Source organism: Hyperolius riggenbachi, chromosome 12, assembly GCF_040937935.1.
Source record: "Hyperolius riggenbachi isolate aHypRig1 chromosome 12, aHypRig1.pri, whole genome shotgun sequence".
Classification (NCBI taxonomy): Eukaryota; Metazoa; Chordata; class Amphibia; order Anura; family Hyperoliidae; genus Hyperolius; species Hyperolius riggenbachi.
In genome coordinates, this window is record NC_090657.1 from 34,393,500 (window position 1) to 34,415,285 (window position 21,786).

The 21,786-nt window shown below is 43.1% G+C and overlaps 1 protein-coding gene across 1 annotated transcript in view; it reads right to left on the minus strand.

Annotated features, from left to right (window-relative positions):
- Window positions 1–5,601: 5,601 nt before the first annotated feature.
- Window positions 5,602–21,786, minus strand: part of LOC137540916 (keratin, type I cuticular Ha6-like) — a 49,819-nt gene continuing 33,634 nt past the window's right edge. The window contains exons 5-8 of the mRNA XM_068262097.1: window positions 19,216–19,341; window positions 12,353–12,573; window positions 10,483–10,517; window positions 5,602–5,669 (exon numbers count right to left, since the gene is read on the minus strand). Coding sequence (XP_068118198.1) covers window positions 5,602–5,669; window positions 10,483–10,517; window positions 12,353–12,573; window positions 19,216–19,341 — 450 coding nt within the window. The remainder of the gene's footprint in view (window positions 5,670–10,482; window positions 10,518–12,352; window positions 12,574–19,215; window positions 19,342–21,786) is intronic.

A 21,786-nucleotide genomic window follows, 5' to 3' on the forward strand; every position in this document is an offset into this window, starting at 1 on the left:
GTCGATGCTGAAGCCAAAGTGACAATAGATGTGAAAGCTGGTTGGGGTTATCAGTTTTAGCTGACAATTAGAAGGTGTTTTGAGGAGGTTAGTTTTAGTTGTTATGGTTAAAAAGTTAAGGTTAGGCATCAGAAATGGAAAGGTTTAGGGTTAGGCATCAGGAAGAGGTTTGCTAGGAGGATGTTAGAATTAGGCATAAGGAGGAAGGGAATTAGGCATTAGGCATAAAGAGGGGTTTATGATGGGAAAGATTTCGATAATTTGGTTTAAGGTTAGGTGAAGAGGTTAGAGTTAGGCATCAGGTAGGTAGTCAATGCTAATGTGATTAGTTAGTGTTAAGTGATCAAGGAAATGAACTGAAATATTGAAAAATAAAGCCAAATAACCGAGTATCAGTAAGTGATTTGCCGATCTCCCGCTTGTTAGATATTTGTGCCCAAATGCTACCAAATCCATACACATTGGACATTACTGTAGAACATAAATGATCTGGCAAACATAGCTTGTATAGGTAGGTTAACATTTGTCTGCTGTTAGAAGGCAAGAATTTGCACCTACTGAGTGGTATCAGACCATAGTAAGGGTTGCAGAAAGGTGAGTTTAGTGTACCTGACAGGTGAAGTGAAACGTCTCATCTAACCAAGCGGTGAAGAAGTTGTTTTTTTAAGTGCTAAAATGGACATAAAAGGACATCTGAAGTCAAAATAAACTAATGAGATAAACATTTTTTATTTTTTTTTAGATATTTCAGTTTTATTTTATATTTTAAATATACTTTTTACGTGTTTACTGTCTTGTTGTCTCTGCTCAATGCCACATTCATTGAAGTATGCCAGAGCTAAAATCTATGAACTATTGATCCTTTTCATATCTATTTCCTGCTCTCAGAAGCCATTTATGGATGTAGTTTCTTATCAATGGGGGTTACGCTATAGTCTGATCCAGTCCCAGCACAGATAAAAACTGTCACTTGCATACCTGATGTTTAACTCTTTCAGGCAGAGAAAGTAAAAGGAACACATCATTGTAAGTTGTGTGCTAGGCACTGAAGACTTCTATCTCATCATGTCATCATATGTCACTTCGGATGTACTCTAGGGACGCAAAAAGTGTCCAGCTAAAAAGAACGTTTTCTCGTTTTCTTCATTGGCTATCAATGAATGTGTTTGTAGTAATGTGCACATACTCACAGAAAAAAATCCCTATAGTGATTCCAGGATAGACTGAATTTATTTAAAATGGTTGGGTATGCGCATGCATCACTGTATGTGTGTGCATGCCACTACGCATCGTAGTTCATAGGTGAAGTTTTAAGACTACGCTTACGAACTTACGTGTAGTGAAGTACCGCTACGTGTAGCTTATGCCCACTATGCGTAGTTAACATGTGTATTGCGTAGTGAACTACAAATGCATTACTCGCATCTAATTTTCCGCGTGCGATTGTATGCTTACAAATTTACGCATTGGAAAGGGGAATGTACGCATAGAAGAGGTCCCGGTATAAGCATTTAAAGAGAAATTAATGAGTAAAATTTTCTGCATACGGGCATAAGCTTCCGCATACACTACGCTTCGCACTACACGTAATTGCATATTTTAACACGTAGTCTATGAAATGCATACAAAGTGAATATTTGATTTCAAAGCCGTAGTTTGGCGAAGCGTAATTGCATAAAACTACCGTAGTTCCAGCGTAGCGAAGTTGGCTGACTACGACCATCCCTAATGTGGAGTCTTAGTACTGAGAGTTCCAACTTCCCACCTTCTAACTAAATTCTCCTACTTTTCATCTGCTTAAAGTTATGTCGTTTTGATGAATAACGTGGGACCCTATCAAGGAGTTTTTCAATTAGTTTCTGCTGTAACGCCATGCAACCCTGGGGACCAGCTCTGTGCTAACTTCATCTTCTGTTATACTTTACCATCAGCAGGTCCTGTTGCTCCATGAGTGGATTTCTCCTCCCTCTGGTCTGCTTCTGATACTTCCCTTCTGCCAGTTGTATAGCTACAAATAATGGAGCTCCTCAACAAAGCTTTGATGGGGCCCTCCTGTGTTTACAGCTATTTCATTGTGGTGCTGACTTCCTCGACCGGGGGGGGGGACATCTGCCAAGGGTCATATATAGTGATGCTCGGATGCACCCCGATCATGGATTCGAACAAATCCGGCCACGGTGGGGATCGAAATCTGGCTATGCTACGATTGTGGACGGATTTGATGTGGGCTTCCGAATTACAGTCGGACTTTCTCCGTGATTGCCTCTAAAATCCGGATTTGACTTTAACAATAATAGCAAAGCCCTAATACATGCCCCAATCTCCAGAATTGAATGGATTATAAAGGTGATCAGTGGTTACAACTTAAAACATTTTATTTTTCAAAAATACCCTATAGTTTTTGCGAAAATCGATTTTAAAGGTTCAAAGAAAATTTCAAAGGAAAAAGTATATACTGTATGTAAATGCGGTAAATACATTAACTGTCATTTACCGCATTTAAATGTATATTATTTTCCTTTGAACCTTTAAAATATATTATCTCAAAAACTATTAGGTCTTTTTGAAAAAAAAGTCCCCTTGTTTCCACTGTTCTACTTAATACAGTATATCCTCCAAATTTGGTATGTATATTATGTAAGGGGGCTTTGCTATTAACCGCTAAAGTCAGTGGGTTTTCAGTTTATAATCACGGCTATTTTTTCATCACGGGCCGAATACGTAAAATAATGGGCGCATCTGTGATTGAATTCTGCAATCAATTCCCGATCACGGATTTGGATCACGATGTCGGATAGTGAAAAAATGCTTGTGAACCACGGCTATGCCGAGATCACGGATTGTATCCGAGCAACATTAGTCATATAACAAGCGTGGCCACCATGACCCCACCCTAATAACACCCATAACAGGGTGTCCACTATGACTCACACCTGCCCTGGAGTAGGGATCTAGTATTGGAGAAAAGGTAAGAAGATGGGGTCTCCTATGGCCTTAGCGCCCCCCCACATGGCTGTAGATTCTGCTCCCTCCCTTCTCCCAAAAAGTCTGAGACCTTGCCACTTGGCTTATGGCTGCAACTAAAGGAGAAAAAGGTTACACCAGGGATGGTCGTAGTCAGCCAACTTTGCTACGCTGAAACTACGCGTAGTTTTACGCAATTACGCTTCGCCAAAGTATGGCTTCGAAATCAAATATTTGCTTCGTATGCATTTTGTAGACTATACATTAAATTATGCAATTACGCGTAGTGCGATGCGTAGTGTATGCGGACGCTCATGCCATTATGCGGAAAAATGTACGCATTAAATTCCATGCAACACCAGGAACTCTTCTATGCGTACATTCCCCTTTCCAACGCGTAATTTTGTACAATACAATCGTACACGGAAAAATAGACGTGAATAACGCTTTAGTAGTTTACTTCGCAATACACATGTGAACTACGCATAGGGGCGTAAACTACAAGTAAAAATACTTCGCTACATGTAAAATTGTGAGCGTAGTTTGGAAACTTTGCCTACGAACTACGATGCGTAGATGCGAACTATGATGCGTAAATTCACACTGGTGTGGTTTCGGCTCATGCCTGGGTTACACCTTCTGCAAGTCTGGTATCATTTATTGGGTGCCAAAAGAACATATTCGTTGTGGTTATCAAGGCTAGGTTCTGTAACACCTGCTCTACAATGCGGGCATAACACAACGCACATTCTGCACAATATAATTTGCATGTTATTTTCACAGCATGAAAAATTACAATCTAGTGTTCTCTTAATCATCATTTTTATCCAGAATCAGGGACGGATCTAGACCAAGTTGCCCCAAGTTGCGCCTGGGGCAAGGTCAGGTTTTGGCGCCTAAACTGCCATTCCCCATCCAAATGTTGCCGCCTTTTTAAGAATTCAACAAACGGCGCCTGGGGCAAGAGACCTGCTTGCCCCCCCCTAGATCCGTCCCTGTCCAGAATTGCACTGTAGAAAGTGTGTTTGGATAATGTGGTCCATTACAATGCTGAGATGTGAACGTGCCCATACATGCCCATACAATTGTATGGACAGTGCGTTCACCTGCAGAAACACATGACCCAGCGATGCATCACAGATCAAAGCAGCAGGAAGCTAGGCAGCAAGCAGCAACGCTCATAATACACTCCTAAACCTCATTATATATTTTTATGGTCAGTTTCTTTCTCTCTTTTTTTTTTTTTTATTCGGGGTTACAGTATTGGATATTCTCTGACTGATCTGAGATAAAGAACTACATTTGAACCATTTAGGTATTTTTCCATACAAAGGGCATTTTATGAACTTCCTTCCCTTGAAACATTATGTTTTTCCATATATTACCATGCTACTTGTAATGTTATACATTTTTTTTTTTTTTAGAAAAAGAACAGGTCCAGAAAAGTAAATAGAAACAACCGTCACATTTGGGGGCATTTATATATACAACTGCCTCATTAAAGCCCTTTAAAACATCTCAATTTTGCCTCAACCCTTATGCTAGGAATACACGGTACGTTTTTGTACCGTGTAATCGAGCCGCTGATGGCTCGATTGATAAAATCCGACGTGTCCGATCACCCGCTGGATCGATTCCACGCTCGATACCGCGGCAGGACAATGGAAGGAAACGAGAAAATAAGAAGCGCCCGCGGGCACGAGCGGGAATCGATCAGGGCACCCGCAGGGACGCGCCGGAATCGATCCAGCGGCTCGATTACACGGTACAAAACGTACCGTGTATTCCTAGCATAACTCTTAGTGTATTTCACAAGATTTTGGGACATTTTTCTAAACATCACAAAACCATAGGCGATGCAAAATCAACTAGTAATCTCAACTGGTAATCTCCTGACCTTTCACCAACTCATCACATTGTTCAATGTGATCCAGGTTGTTGATGGAATCTATATCCAGCTCAATGGAGAGGGCTTCTAAAAAAAATAAATGTTTTGGTTTGCTAGATACTGTGATCACCAGCCTGTAGAACCTTAAAATGTAGATCCTACCATGTGATGTGAACCATGTGAAGCTAGCCAACTCTTACCATCCAATAGCAGACAATGTTGTCATGAATCTAAGCCAGGTTTTCAAGACCATAGTGTTCTCCAATGATCTCGAATCCAGTAGATGCCTTAAAAACCATGCTCATCATGTGTACAGTACACCTCTATTTTCCTTTTTGTGTTAATAAGAGGGTCTTTGAGTGTATGGTCCATGAGTGCAGGCCACCATCTCTGAAAACTACTGTGGCTTGGAGCAATTGCCCTTTTGGCTTCATCACCACATCTGTTCAAAGCTGAGCATATATGGACATCTTCCCTTGACCACACAGTACATCAAACAAGTCCCCTGGAATATTTTTCACATACTAGGTGCCATCTTTGTAAGGAGTAAAGACAGAGCTGGATAGGATGGAATAGTAAGAATAGCTAAAGGCATGTAGGAGATTAGTATGGTTTAGGTGACTTTCTTGCTGGGTCACCTGACACCTAAACCATTCTAGGTCCAGTATTTCAGCATGGGAGTTACATTCGGTTTTGATTGATATACTTGATATTAACACAATGATGGGTTTGGATGGATGATGAAATCACTAAGAAGATCTGGTGCGTCGGGTTTCTGGATGTTCTTTGTCCTTCTGTTCATCACTGTTACTGTGTTCTACAAGAAAGGAAAACATTATTATTATGCTAATGCTGCTCCCTGATCCCCATGATCTGTAACTGCACCAGTTCAATACGTTTATGGAACCCTAATTCCCTATCCATGCTGCCCCATACTTTGCCAGGTGAGCTTTTGTACAGTTGATGCTGAGTTGTGATGAACAAAATATCCTTCTAACTTGCAAGAATCCACAACCCAGAAAGTAAAACAACAGCCAAAGCCGGTAGCTCCTGCTCAGTACAGCATCTGTTTTTCCAAAAGAAAACTGCATTAAGATGAAAAATTGACAAAGCCAATATGCAATAATACAGTATAAACACCAATCAGCTAAAACATGAATACAACTGACAATTGGTGTAAAGTGAACAACTTGGTTATCGTGCCGTTATGACACTTAATCCTCTTCAGTGTATCTGGGCCCGGCAACCAACCACCATGTGGCTTGAGATGCCCGTCACATGCATGGTGATTGGCTGCACAGCACAGAGCTACACTGAAGAAGAGTAAGGTGGACCTGTCCTGCCACTGGAATCAGGTAATGTATAGTGCTTTACTGCTGCTCTGCATTTAACTCTGCATTTGATGCTGACAGAAGCAGGCCCCCTTAACCTCAGGACTTTGAGGAGGGGGGGGGGACTGGAAGATGGGGGCTTGGGGTGCCCAGCTGGCAAATCTTTGCTTTGGGGACTGGTAAATTGCAATTACGCCCCTAAATGGCACCAGTTAGGTGGGATTGTATATTAAGAAGCAAGGTAATGAAAGGTCTCTTGTGGTGTATGCAGTGATCGTTACCAAACCAAAAGAGATCCAAGGAAAGATGACTGGTTAATCCCTGTCAGGCTAATGGGCAGTCATGGGCAGAGTGTGAAGCAAAGACCAGAAGACCTAGGGTAGAATACATTGTTGGCCATGTAATGCTGGCCACAAGTGAAAGGTGTCAGAACATACAGGTGTAGACCCCTGTCCTCTACTGACCAAACGCACCTAATGGACATGGAGCATCAGAACTGGTTCATAAAGCAATACAAGAAAGCGTTCCAGCCTCATGAACAATGTTTTCTTTTACATAATGTGCATGGACAGCTGTGTACATTATCTGTGGAATATGCTACAAAAATAAGTCTGATCCATGCAGGGTCAACCTCTGAACTTAGAGAACTTAAAGGGGAACTTCAGCCTAAACAAACATACTGTCATCAAGTTACATTAGTTAGTTATGTTAATTAAAATAGATAGGTAATATAATCTCTTACCCACCCTGTTTTAAAAGAACAGACAAATGTTTGTGATTCATGGGGGCTGCCATCTTTGTCATGGGGGCAGCCATCTTTTTGGTTGAACGGAGGTGACAAGGAGCAGGAGACACAGTTCCAACTGTGTCCTGATTACCCCTCCCAGCTGCACACGCTAGGCTTCAAATGTCAAAATGTACAAAAAAAAAATTGCACCAAAACAGCAGAACGAGAGCAACAACATCAGAAATCCCATCATGCTTTGCACAGCATCAGGGGAAAAAAGCCTGGGCAGTTTTCTTCTGTGCAGCTAAAAATGAGGCTTGTATAAGAGAAACAAAGTTCTGATGCTGTGAAACTGTTAAAGAAACACCAAGCCTTTTCAGTGCTGGTGAGTCAATTTTTAGTCCGGAGGTTCACTTTAAAGTATACATGTAAAGCCTTTTTCTTACTCTAGGAATTATTTTGTTATTTTTCTCAGTGCCAAATCTATGTAGAGTAAGTGAGAGGTATCCTCCCAAAAACTCCTTCCACAATGCCCTTTCTCCAGGTCCTTGACAAGAAGTGTATGCCACTGCTAGCTAGCACACTAACATTGGAGCACAATGACAACATTTGGAGGCATTGCTAGGATTGTGCATGACATTTTGGATTGGGGGCACTAACACATTGATCTTCAAAGCCCATAAATCGCATGAGACTTTGGATTGGGGCTATGAAGAACTATGTTTTCCAGCATGCACAGCTGGGAGCTCTTACGTAACATATCGACTCATTTGCTCAAGAAGTAGTAACTGGTAATATTAACTTTTTGTTAAGAACGGTTTGCAGCCCACATTGAAGACTCATAAAATGTTACATTTATGCTATAAAATGTGATGCTAAGGCCTCAATTCACTAAGGGTGGTCACTAATGATCCAATCTTTTTCATCCAATCTTACCATTTCTATGTAATATAAGGTAACTGCCTGAAGTATCCGTTCAGTATATTCACTCAATTTACCCTTATACTACATTGATTTGGTAAGATTGGATGAAAAAGATTGGATCATTAGTGGCCACCATTAGCTTAACTCCTGCCTTTAATAACTCTTCTGAGCTGTTTTACAGTTATCACAATTATATCACCATGGTGATAACTGTAAAACAGCTCAGTAGAGTTATTAAAGACAGGAGTTAAGCTTAGTGAATTGAGGCCTAAGTCTACTGTACAGTACACCTGAACCGAGAGAGCTGGGAGGCTGACATATTTAATTGCTTTTAAACAATGCAGATTGCCTGGCTGTACTACTGATCCTCTGACTCCAATAGTTTTAGCCATAGACCCTGAACAGGAATGCCGATCAGGTGTTTCTGACTAAAATCTGACTAGATTAGCTACATGCTTCTTTCAAGTATATGATTCAGACACTACTGCAGCCAAAGAGATCAGCAGGATGCCAGTCAACTGATATTGCTTAACAAGAATTAAATATGGCAGCCTCCATATCTCTCTCAGTCCAGATGTACTTTAAAGTGAACCAGAGACGAAGCACCCTCACGTATTTTACTATATATATCAGTAGGAACATTAGAGAAAACACCTACCCCGCTCTCTGTTTCATTCTTCACTGCTCAGCCTGCTTGTTATGAGCCCTGATAAAAATCCCTGACTGAGCATTCAGTCTGGCTTTGCTCAGGAATCATTATAGCTGAGTCATTACAGCAGAGCCAGAAGGGGCAGGCTTGGGCTTGAAAAGACATCAGAGAAGATAGACTCAGCTATAATGATTCCTGAGCAAAGCCAGACTGAATGCTCAGTCAGGGATTTTATCAGGGCTGATAAGAAGCAAGCTGAACAGTGAGGCCCCGTTCACATCACAAACACGGACGGCCACGCATGCGGACCACAACGCGTACGAACGCACGCCATCCGCGTTTGTGTGCGTTGCGTGGCTGATCCCATCACTGAAAAGTGAATTGGACAGCCACGCATTTTTACAAAAAATGCGTGCAGCATGCGTTCCCGGACCGCACAGGTCCGGAACGCATGCAGTGTGAACATCAGACAGTGCACTCTATGCACTGTCTGATGTCGTGCGTGTCTGTCTCCTGCATGCGTTTCCAAAACGCGGCTGGAAACACGTGCAGTGTGAACGGGGCCTGAAGGATAAAACAGAGAGCAGGGTAGGTGTTTTCTCTAATGTTCCCACTGATATATGTGGTAAATTACATGAGGGTGCTTCGTCTCCGGTTCACTTTAAAGCATCTACTGCTACAGTCTTAGGGCCATATGCAATTCACTTTTTCACCCGAGTTTTCTCCTAGGAGATAATGGCCTCAATTCACTAAGCTTAACTCCTGTCTTTAATAACTCTTCTGAGCTGTTTTACAGTTATCACAATTATATCACCATGGTGATAACTGTAAAACAGCTCAGAAGAGTTATTAAAGACAGGAGTTAAGCTTAGTGAATTGAGGCCAATATTTCACCTTCGATTTAAAATAACTTTCCAGTAATTTTAAACTAAAAAAAGTACCAAAAAGTAGGTGAAAAAGTACGATCAAAATTATTTTGAGTATTTCTTGCTTTCTGGTGGCTTAAAAGGCATTTTATTAACAAGTTTAAAATGATCACCTAGGTGAAAAAGTGAATTGCATATGGCTCTTAGTGTCTGATACTAGAAGGTACTTTCAAATGTCCCGTGGAGTCCATACCTCCATGTGTCCCCACACAGTATTAGGCAGGTAGTTTCAATGTGTTGGCTGATCCGTGTATCGCACAGTATGCATCACATTTCTTAAAGCTTAGCAATAAAACTATGAAGCAGTTAGATGAAGACTGTATCCCGATTCCACAGAAGAACAGAGGCGCCAAAAGGATAAAAGGAAGCTAAATGAGCTTAAAAACCAAATTCTTGGTAAATAGAGGAGGTAGTGGTGGACTTACCTCCTCCAAGTAGACACACAACGACTGTAATAAAGACAGTCAATATAGTTTATTTATGAACTCCAAATATGCAACGCGTTTCACAGGTTTGATCCCGCTTCATCAGGCAATAACAACGGAGCAATAGCATATGTGGTCAGTAGAAGAGCCAGGCACCACATATGCTATTGCTCCGTTGTTATTGCCTGATGAAGCGAGATCAAACCTGCGAAACGCGTTGCATATTTGGAGTTCATAAATAAAATATATTGACTGTGTTTACTACAGTCGTTGTGTGTCTACTTGGAGGAGGTAAGTCCACCACTACCTCCTCTATTTACCAAGAATTTGGTTTTTAAGCTCATTTAGCTTCCTTTTATCCTTTTGGCGCCTCTGTTCTCCTGCATAATATTGAGTCCACCCTGGGTGGAGGGTTAAAACCCCTTTTTCTCATCTACAGAGAGCGAGTTCTTATTCCTGAGTGGGGTCAGGAAAATCTCCCCACCTGCCTTTACAGTGGTTGCCTAACGGTAACCCTGGTTTGTGAGTATTAATATTTACTCTATCTAGTAACCATTTACCAGTACATATTACACTATTGGGGCTCTTGGTGTTCCTTGTTTTTACCGATTCCACAGAAGTTCAGGTTAAATCTTTATTTCAACTTACCATTGTGGTTATTTGATGAAAGTTGTTCATTTACACTGGGTGGGAAAAAAAGTATTATTATTATTCCATAAGCACAAGACTGTAAAACATGGACATTCCATAACATAACATCTCACCAAATCATTACTGAATGTGAAGGCCAGACATCACACATGCTAAGTTTGTCAGGTATATCCAACAAGCCTTGACTGGCAGCCTAATCACAATAAAATATGAACTTCTCAGGGTGGACAAATATACAGGAAGAGAATGCAGAACTTTGTGTTACTAAATATCACGAACCACCTAGATCAGGGCTGTCCAACTCCAGTCATCGAGATGAACTGAGCAATGGAGAAATGTTCTAGTTGATGAGCCACAACTTTCCTGATTCAGTTCTATTCATTTATTTGAGCTGTTCCACAGATGTGTGAGAGCCTCGGCCTTCGAGGACTATAGATAGACCTAGATAGTTAGATCACAGGTCCCTCATAGTGAACTACAGATGAAATATCACAATTAAAATTGTTTCTCATTTTTTGCATTCTCTGATGGGGATATTCCTCGAAAATCAGAAATTGGAAAAACTGAAAATCGAAAAATGGGAAATTGGCATTGGCGGAAATCTGAGTTTTTGCGGATTCGGAAATCGACATTTCCGACCATCCCTAAAGGTTATGAATAACTCTAGTGCAAAGCTGTAACAAATTATCTCCGAGGTCAGCTTGTGCGCTGACACTGCGGAAATCCTCCACAAGCGTCTGAATAACAGAACCCAGCTTTGGTGCAATGGACCTGTAGAGGGGAATTCCCACCGCCAGATGGAGCTGTGGAGTGCAGAGGAATAAACCCTCTGCACTGCCACAGATGCTAGTTAGGAATTGTACGAGGGAAAGCAATGCAGAGCAAAATAGCCCCTAGTGAGAGAGAGAGAGCGCAGAGACAGAATGTATGTATGTCCACCAATCTAGTCGCCACCCGGCGACGGTGAACACACACCAACGAAGACCAAGTGGGAAAGCAATCGCCAGAATGGTGATTGCTAATAGTGACACAAGACTGAGTAAAGACAGAGCATAGGTGAAGTAAGAAAGGCACAGCAAACAATAACAATCAGAACGCCAAGGAAAATAACAAATGCACTCGCTAAACGCGGTCGCCGCACGAGAAGCGCAACAGCAACAAAACACGTTAATGGTGCGGTCTCTGCATGAAAAGCGCAACAGAGACAAAACGCGCCAACCCTGACTAACAAAAGAACACAGAAAACACAAACAAACAAATAACAGAAACGCTTGCTAATCGGTTGCCTTACATCAGGCAACAGCAAACGTTTACTCCAGACCGACAGATAGACAGACAACAGGAACAAGAGAGAAAGGATCGAGTGCGATCCAAACAGACAGAGCGATTTTCTGTCAGCTGCCGCTGCAAAGAATGCAAAGCACTCCCAAAGGGTAACTACTCTAAGCTAGCAATAATAGCCTATAATGAGCAGAGGGCTGAGACTCCAGGCAAGTTAGCAGGAGCAAGCCTTCATGACCAGCAGGGAATTCTGGGAGCAAATGGTATTTATACTGCAAGCCATCAAAGGAAGCAGCTAAGCAATTTGCATGACAAGTGGATGCAAATTCCTCACCAGAACAGCAGCTCTGAAACTCACAGAGTGAAGACAGGTCTCTTTTCTAGAGACCTGCAGCACTCAGACCTAAAAAATGGTCAAAAAGCTGTCTGCCTGTGCAGACAGCAGAGCAGATCATTACATTAGCAATATAACAAAACAAATGGCAGTGAACCCATACACCAATAGTGAGATATGACTGGGTCTCCTGGAGATTTATTGATTTGAAGTATGGCATCACTAGTAAGGAACTGGTATTTAGCTACGTACTTTGTATCAGGTCCATCCAGCAGACGTTGATATGTAGCAATCTCCAGCTCCAAGTGGACCTTCTTGTCTACAAGCAGCTGGTAGTCTTCATTCTGGCTTTCCAGCTCATTTCGAATCTCACCCAATTGTTCTGAAACAATATTTATTGTTCTCTGTAGCTCAGCACGTTCCGAAGCATAATGAGCCTGTATCTCCACTAATGTTACATCCAGAGCAGATATCTAGAGAACAATAGCCAAGAGGTTAATCAGTATAGAAGAGGAACTATAAGGAAATTGGAGAACAAAAATTTAGTAATGAAACAAGTATCATTTTTTTCAGTAAGAGAAAGCTTTTTATACAGTACAATAAAAGTATCGCACTAGTTTAACAACTTCAGTACCAACACATAAAACTCCCTTAAGCACTTGTTGAAAAAGAGTCTGTATATCTATTAGAGATGTCGCGAACCTCCGATTTTCGGAACCGCAATAGACTTCAATGGGGAGGCAAACTTTGAAAAATAGAAAAAATTATGCTGGCCAGAAAAGTGATGGAGGCCTAAAGTGCTTTAAAACATCTTGCATGTGTATACATCAATCAGGGAGTGTAATTAGAGTACTGCTTCACACTGACACACCAAACTCACTGTGAAATGCACCGCAAAACAGCTGTTTGTGTAAGGGCTATGCTGGACTAGTGCGCACCATGGCGAGAGTGCAGGCCATGGTGGTTTTCAAGCCCATATGGTCACCGGGCTGAGGTAGCTCAAGGACAGAACAGTGACTGTCCAGCTGATCGAATTTGGTCTGTCCACAATGAAGCAACAACCTTATTATCTTGGGTGTGCTCCCCCCAGCCCCCCGAGACACTCATATAGCCGGCAGTCATTGCTTCATTGTGATACGCAAGCCCCTTCACCGTGGCAAGGTAACGTTCACGAAGGGAAATTGACACATGTACATGCCTTTTGTTTTGTGTTGCAGCTGCAGTGCAGCCAGAAAAATTAGGCAGGCATGTACACACCCTAGAAAAATTATTATAGCGGCCGCTGCCAGCAGCTGCCTTAAAAATTCAGTAATCCGCCTGGAGTCCTGGACCTTGTTGGTGGTGGCGGAGAAGGCAGTCAAACGGCCTGCAGGCAGAGATGCTGTGTTTGGGGACTGACTTAGTATTTGGGCGGGCAGTAGCCCTCTGAGATCCATGCCTCATTCATTTTGATAAAGGTGTGGTATTGAACACTTTTGTGACCTAGGCGACTTCTCTTCTCAGTGACAATGCCTCCAGCTGCACTGAAGGTCCTTTCTGACAGGTCGTTTGAGGCAGAGCAAGACAGAAGTTGGATGGCAAATTGTGGCAGCTCTGGCCACAGGTTAAGCCTGCGCACCCAGTAGTCCAGGGGTTCATCGCTGCTCACGGTGTCTACATCCATACTTAAGGCCAGGTAGTCGGCTACCTGTCGGTCAAGGCGTTGGCGGAAGGTGGATCAGGAAGGGCTAAGGTGAGACGTTGGACTAAAGAATGTCCGCATGTCCGACATCACCATGAGATCGCTGGAGTGTCCTGTCCTTGCCTGCGTGGACATGGGAGAAGGATTACTGGCAGTGGTACCTTTATTCCGTTGTGCTGTGACATCACCCTTAAATGCACTGTAAAGCATAGTTGCCAGCTTTTTCTGCAAATGCTGCATCCTTTCTGCCTTCTGGTGATTTGGAAACATCTCCACCACTTTGTGCTTATACTGAGGGTCTAGTAGCGTGGCCACCCAGTACAGCTCATTCCCCTTGAGGTTTTTTATACGGGGGTCCTTCAACAGGCTGGACAGCATGAAAGACGCCATCTGAACAAATTTGGATGCAGACATACTCTCCATCTCCTCTTGCTCTTCCTCAGTGATGCCAGATAATTTAAGTTCTCTTCCTCCCCCAGCCATGAAGAATACCTTGGGAAACTTAAGCAGCACAAGCCCCCTGTGACGCCTGCTGTGGTTGTTCTTCCGCCTCCTCCTCCAAAAAAAAAAACACCTTCCTCATCATCTCACTCCTCTTCCCCACACTACTCTTCCTCTTCCTCCTCCCCCTCTGTGCTGCCACAGGTGTTGAGGAATCATCTGCTTCTGCTGAGATTTGATCTCACAACTCTTTCTCCTGTTCCTGTTCCTGTTCACGCTCCTCAACAGCTTGATCCACCACTCTACGCATGGCACACCCCAGGAAGAAAGCATATGGGATCAAGTCGCTGATGGCGCCTTCACTGCCACTCACCAGGTTTGTCACCTCCTCAAACAGCTGCATAAGCCTGCAGGCATTTTGCATGAGTGTCCAGTACTTCGGCCAGAGCATCCCCATCTCCCCAGAGCATGTCCTTTGACTGTAGTTGTAGAGATACTGCTTGACGGCTTTTTCCTGTTGTAGCAGGTGGTTGAACATCAGGAGTTGAATTCCAGCAAGTTGGGCTATCACAAATCAAGCGTCTCACCAGCAATTTGTTTCTCCACTGAATATCGGCAAAGCATGCCATGGCCGTGTAAGACTGCCTGAAATGCCCACACACCTTCCTGGACTGCTTTAGGATGTCCTGTAAGCCTGGATACGTGCACACACATTTCTGACTTATGAGATTCAGCACATGTGCCATGCAGGGTACATGTGTCAACTTTCCCAAATTCAAAGCCGAAATGAGATTGCTGCCATTGTCCCACACCACGTTGCTGTTGGTGCACGGTCAGCCACTGATCCACCTGTTTGTTAAGAGCAGCCAGGAGAGCTGTTCCAGTGTGACTCTCTGCGTTGAGGCAAGACATGTCTAAGATGGTGTGACACCGTCGTACCTGGCATGCAGCATAGGCCTTGGGGAGCTGGGGCTGTGTAACTGGAGAGGAGATTGCAGCACAACTAGAGTTGTACTGCCACTCAGCCAAGGAGGAGAAGGAGGACGACAGCGAAGAGGATGTAGCAGGAGGAGAGAAGGTGGCAGCAGGCCTGCCTGCAAGCCATGGAGGTGTCACAAGTAGGTCCTCTGCACTGCCACGTACTCCCTGCTTGCGAGGGGTCCCCAGGTTGACCCAATGGGCTGTTTAAGTAATGTACCTGCCCTGACCGTGCTTGGCAGACCAGGCATCCGTGGTCAGATGGACCCTTGACCCAACGTTGTGTGCCAGAGATGACACTACTTGCCTTTCAACTTCATGGTACAGTTTGGGTATCGCCTTTTTTGAGAAATAATTGTGGCTTGGTATCTTCCACTGCGGTGTCCCAATGGCCACAAATTTTCGGAAGGCCTCAGAGTCCACCAGCTAGTATGGTAACAGCTGGCTAGCTAACAGTTCCGCCAAGCCAACTGTCAGATGCCGTGCAGAGGGGTGACTGGCAGACATTGGCTTCTTCCGCTCAAAGATCTCCCTCACGGACACCTGGCTGCTGCTGCATGCAGAGGAGCAGGAACCGCCCAAGGTGAGAGGCGGAGTGGAGGAGGGTGGCTGTGATTGTGAAGGTGCAAGGGAGAAAGCAGCTGAAGATGATGCACCTGAAGGAGGAAGAGGAGAAGGACGGTGGCTTTGCTTTTGTGTGCTGCTTTTCCTCAGGTGGTCTTCCCATTGCAGATTGTGCCTTTTCTCCATGTGCCTTCATAAGGCAGTTGTCCCTACGTGGGTGTTGGCCTTTCCACGGCTCAATTTTTGGCGGCAGAGAGAACAGATGGTATTGCTCTGATCTGAGGAAGACACACACAAAAATTTCCACACCGCTGAGCACAGGGGTGTGGGCACTACGGTGGCATCAGCAGTTGACGTTGAAGGGCATGTTGGCTGGCTGTCCATAGGTGGCGATACACAGCACCGGACACTGCCACCAGCTGTTTCTGATGACGAGCTTCCCCTGCTTCTTTCAGCAACTCGTCTCCTCCTACTTCTCTCTGACTCCCCCTCTGAACTGTCCCCTTGGTCATCTTGTCAATTAGGATCCTGCCTCTGCCTGTTGTTTTGTCCATATCAGGGGCGGTGAAGTGAAAGGTATGCACTGACTTGACTAATACACTGTGCAGTCACACAGGTGCAGTGAAAGGTATGCAGTGACTGGTATTACAATACAATGTGCAGCTGTCACACACACAAGTACCGTGAACAAGTGCAGGGACTGGTGGTATATAACACTGTGTGCGCTTACGTAGGTAGGTAGGTAGGTGCACTGAACAGGTGGGTATGCAGTGATTGGTATTACAAATGTGCAGCTGTCACACACACAGGTACCGTCAACAGGTGCAGTGACTTGTGGTATATAACACTCCGTGCGCTCATGTAGGTAGGTAGGTGCACTGAACAGGTGGGTATGCAGTGATTGGTATTACAAATGTGCAGCTGTCACACACACAAGTACCGTGAACAGGTGCAGTGACTGGTAATATATAACACTGCGTGCACTCACGTAAGAAGGTAGGTACACTAAACAGGTGGGTATGCAGTGATTGGTATTACAAATGTGCAGCTGTCACACACACAGGTAACGTGGGAAGGTGCAGAGACTGACTGGTATATAACACTGCGTGCGCTCACATAGGTAGGTAGGTGCAATGAACAGGTGGGTATGCAGTGATTGGTATTACAAATGTGCAGCTGTCACACACACAGGTAGTCACTGAATCTACTGGGCCTGGCAGTGGCACAGTAGGAATTACCAAGGGGCCAAGGTCTAGCAGCTGTGACTGACTGACAGGGCTGTATATGCAACACAAGTGTCTGTGGGACACACACACACACACAAAATAGATCACATGAACAACATTAGCTCTCAAAAGAGCTGTTGAGGATGAGGAATGTTTTTTAGCAATAAGTATCATCAAGAAGCAGCAACCTAACAAGCCTGACACAAGAACCTAACTAAGCCTACCCTATGTCAGCAGGTTCTCTCCCATCCCTAATTATTGCAGCCATACGAGTGAGTGAAAAGGCTGACGCTGCCTGCGTTTTATAGGGGGGGGGGGGGGTCCAGGAGGGAGTGTAGCCTGATTGGCTACCCTGTGTCTTCTCACTGTGATGTAGAGGGTCAAAATTGATACTAATGATGTAGTATTGGGGGCGGGTCAAACTCGCATATAGTTTGAGGTTCACCGCGAATGCGAACTACCGAAGTTCGCGCAAATAAGTTCGCAGTCGAACCATTCAGGCTATCTCTACTGCCAGGTGATCATCAGTGAATGGGATCATATTTCTTATTCACCGATATAAATGCCGTGGTCATTGTTAAAATGAAATGAACACATACATGCATTACTTCCTGTTAGCTTACTAACAGTACGCACAGGAAGATAAAGTAGGGGACATCTAGTGGCCAAATAGTAAAGTTACACCCTATGTATGTTAAATTACACACTTATACATAAATAACCATTACAATGAACCCCTTACCTCCCACACTCTACCATAGTTACCAAAAAATTGATGTGTGTGTGTGTGTGTGTTTGTATCATAAAAAATACATAAATAGTTACCTTAGGGACTCTTTTTTAAAATATATATTTCATGGGGGTATACTACTATTATTTTTGAAAGTAAGGGCGTGTAATTAGTGATGGTGGATGCACAAAACTGAAAAAATACAAATAAAATATTGTTGCCATTCATTTTACTAGGGACATCATTTAAACATTGTAATAACCTAGTCAAATGGCCAAATAAAATGTGTGGCTTTTATCCACAGTGGCATGTATTATTTTGAAACTATAATGGCCAAACACTGAGAAATAAATAATTTTTTTATTATTCCTGTTAAAATGCATTAAGACTAAAATAAATCTAAGCAAAATGTACCACCCAAAGAAAGCCTAATTAGTGGTGAGGCAAAAAAAAAAACAAGATATTGATCATGTTGCTGTGATAAGTAGTGATAAAGTTATTGGTGAATTAATGGGATGAGCGCTAAAGGGCAAAAATTGATCTGGTCCATAAGGGGTAAACCCCTCAGTGGTGAAGTAGTTAAGGACCCCAGCAGCATTGATGTTTTAGGGCCCATTCACACTAGAGCGTTTTGCTGGGGATTTCGGCAAAATGCTCAAGCACTATCGCTTTTTACAGCGCTAATGCAATAATACCCTATGGGCCTGTTCTCACTTGGGCAATTTGCATTACTCGCCGGCGATTAATGCAAATCGCCAAACAAACATTGTGTAGCATGCACCATTTTCAGGCGATTTCCCGGCAATCGCGTTTCAGTGCTATAGAAGCGCTGAACGCGATCGCGGAAAAATAGCTGCAGTGTCCAGCGATTTTTCCACGTTAATTGTGGAAAAATCACTCCCGCAAAACGCTGGCGGTAATCGCCGGCGTTTTGCGCTTTTAAGTGTGAATGGGGCCTTGGATATGTTCCTAATCAATTAACAATAACGTTACCACTATTTAAGACTACTAAGTGAAAGATATATTTTTTTTTTCTCAGAACTAGTTTTTTTTGGAGAATTATTTCTCCCCAAAAATATTTTATTTTTTATGCATTTTAAGGCAAAAAAAGAATTAAAAAAAAAACCCTGAAAAAATACATTATTTCTTGGCGCCCCAAGCCCAAGAAGATTACACCTCTGAAAGGAGGTTGTAATTTCAGTCTAGCACCTTATGGTAACTATTGTACGAGCCACAGAGAGCAACCATCTAGGTTTTAACCCTATTATGAGTGGGGGCAGCCACTCCCCTCTATGTTAGCCAGGATAATGTGAGTATTGTTTCACTTTATTTACACTTGGTGCACTTACATACCACACTATTGGCCCCTGGTTTATTTTTGTGTTTTTTCAGTCTTGTTACCTTTCTATCACCTATCGAATACAGTAATTTTCACATACCCTCTGTGTGATGTTGTGCTAAGTGTATTGTGGCATACACATACAATCCAGCATACCATGTTCTTCTCACTCTGAAATTCAATGTCCGCAGTTTGCAAAGAATGCTTTACATCAATGAGTTCAACCTGGGCTGACTCCAGCTGTACAGAGCCAGAAGTTCTCTCACTCGTCAGACTCATACTCTGCAAGGATAGAAAGGAAATGGGAGAATGTTAGGCAAATCTGGTGAATTACTTAACCTAAAGGACAACACACAGGCAGACAATTGCAATTGACAATGGTTGAATTGCACTTCCTCATTAAAGCGGACCCGAACTCAGAACTTCCTCTCTGCTCTAAAAGATAAACAACAGTATAATAACCTTTAACCACTTAAGCCTATCTGGACAAGTATTCTCATCCAGATAGGTGCTGCTAAAAGCAAACTGGCTGAGTATTCACGTCCAGTTTGCAAGCGGTAATGCAAGTGCATATGCAGGTGTGATCGCCACTGCGAGCGGCGGTATTTCCGTGTTGGCATTTGGAGAAGGGTGGCTGTAATGAATGGATATGACCCCAATCAGGGGCCATGTCCATTCATAAGTAAGAATGTAAATGAAAATAAAAAACAAAAAACAAATCAACAAACAAGCAAACAAAAACAAAAAAACCCTTGGTAAACCAGGGAGTATTTCTACCACCATCTAGAGGTGAAAAGTTAAATTACACACCACAGATTTTTATTTATTTTTATTATAAAAAAAAAAAGTAATATAATTTAATTACTTCCAAAGCCCCCTCCTCCCACCCAAGTTACCAAGTAAATAGATTGAAAAAAAAAAGTAAAAAAAAATCCATAAATAGTTGCCTTAGGGACTTTTTTTATATGTATTTCATGGGGGTATATTACTGTTATTTTAGTACCTAAAGGCTTACAATTGATGGGACACAAATAAAAATAAACGAAAACTGAAAAAATACACCTTTATTTCCACATAATATATTAACGCCATACATTGTACTAGGGACATAATTTAAATGTTGTGATTGCTGGGACTAATGGGCAAACAAAATGGGTTTATTTTACTGATAAGAAATTGCCCTTTTTATCTCTTTCCTGCTCTCAGAAGCCATTTTTCTTTAGGAAAGTGTTTTATAGTTGGAACTCAGTGAGGGTCACACTGTAGTCACTTCCTGTCTGAGTCAGGACTGAGTCAGCCACTTACATACCTGATATTTAACTCTTTAAGACAGAGAAAGAAAAAAAGGAACACAGCATAGTTATTTGTGTGCTAGGCACTGTACATACACATGTTTATCTCATCATGTCACATGTTACTTCAGGTATCCTTTAAGCACAGTCGCTAGTCCTCTTTCACCATTATCCTGCCTGGCGTTCTATTAAGATCGCCAGGCAGGCTGCGGGAGGGTTTTTTTTTAATAAAAAAAAAACTATTTCATGCAGCCAACTGAAAGTTGGCTGCATGAAAGCCCACTAGAGGGCGCTCCGGAGGCGATCTTTCGATCGCCTCCGGCGCCCAGAATAAACAAGGAAGGCCGCAATGAGCGGCCTTCCTTGTTTTGCTTACATCGTCGCCATAGCGACGAGCGGAGTGACGTCATCGACGTCAGCCGACGTCCTGACGTCAGCCGCCTCCGATCCAGCCCTTAGCGCTGGCCGGAACTTTTTGTTCCGGCTACGCTGGGCTCAGGCGGCTAGGGGGGCCCTCTTTCGCCGCTGCTCGCGGCGGATCGCCGCAGAGCGGCGGCGATCAGGCAGCACACGCGGCTGGCAAAGTGCCGGCTGCGTGTGCTGCTTTTTATTTGAGCCAAATCGGCCCAGCAGGGCCTGAGCGGCAGGCTCCGGCGGTACTGGACGAGCTGAGCTCGTCCAGACCGCCCAGCAGGTTATGAGAAAATGAATTTACAGTTGTCTGATGGTTTAAGGTGTTATTTAACCTGTTCTGAACGCAGCCTATTAAAATCTTGTTTGCAGCCCTGTATCTCTGCCAGGATGTAGATTTCAAAAGGCCAGCTCTCCATACCTTCAATTTTTCACATTTTGCATTGAAGCTTATGGGGATGATTTTCATGGTCGATTGCAAATCCCCAAACAAGACATGGACACTACGTTTGGTATGTATAATTTAAAAAAAAAATCTTATGATTTTTTTTTTACAGAGGAAAACAGATATTTAAACTAGTGTAGTATCATATTAAAGTGAATTAAAGGGGTACTTTCGCGAAAAAAGTAGGCAGTTAAAAAATGTGACAGATGACAGGTTTTGGGCCAGTCCATCTTTTTAAAGGGGATTCTCAGGGCTTTCGTTGTTTTCAACAGCATTTCCTGAACAGCAGTTTAACTGCCAAAATAGCAAGATACCAGCCGGCCTCCCTAATCACTTGCACACTATTATGTCAGTTAGATTTTGCAACTGTTGTTCAGGAAATGCTGTTGAAAACAAAGAAAGCCCTGAGAATCCCCCTTGAAAAGATGAACTGGCCCAAAACCTGTCATCTGTCACATTTTTTAACTGCCTACTTTTTTCGCGAAAGAACCCCTTTAAGGTTAATTATACATCAATGCAAATTTGTGAAAGAGTCAAGGAGTTGGAGCAATTTTAGGTACCTGGAGTCAGAGTTGGTGG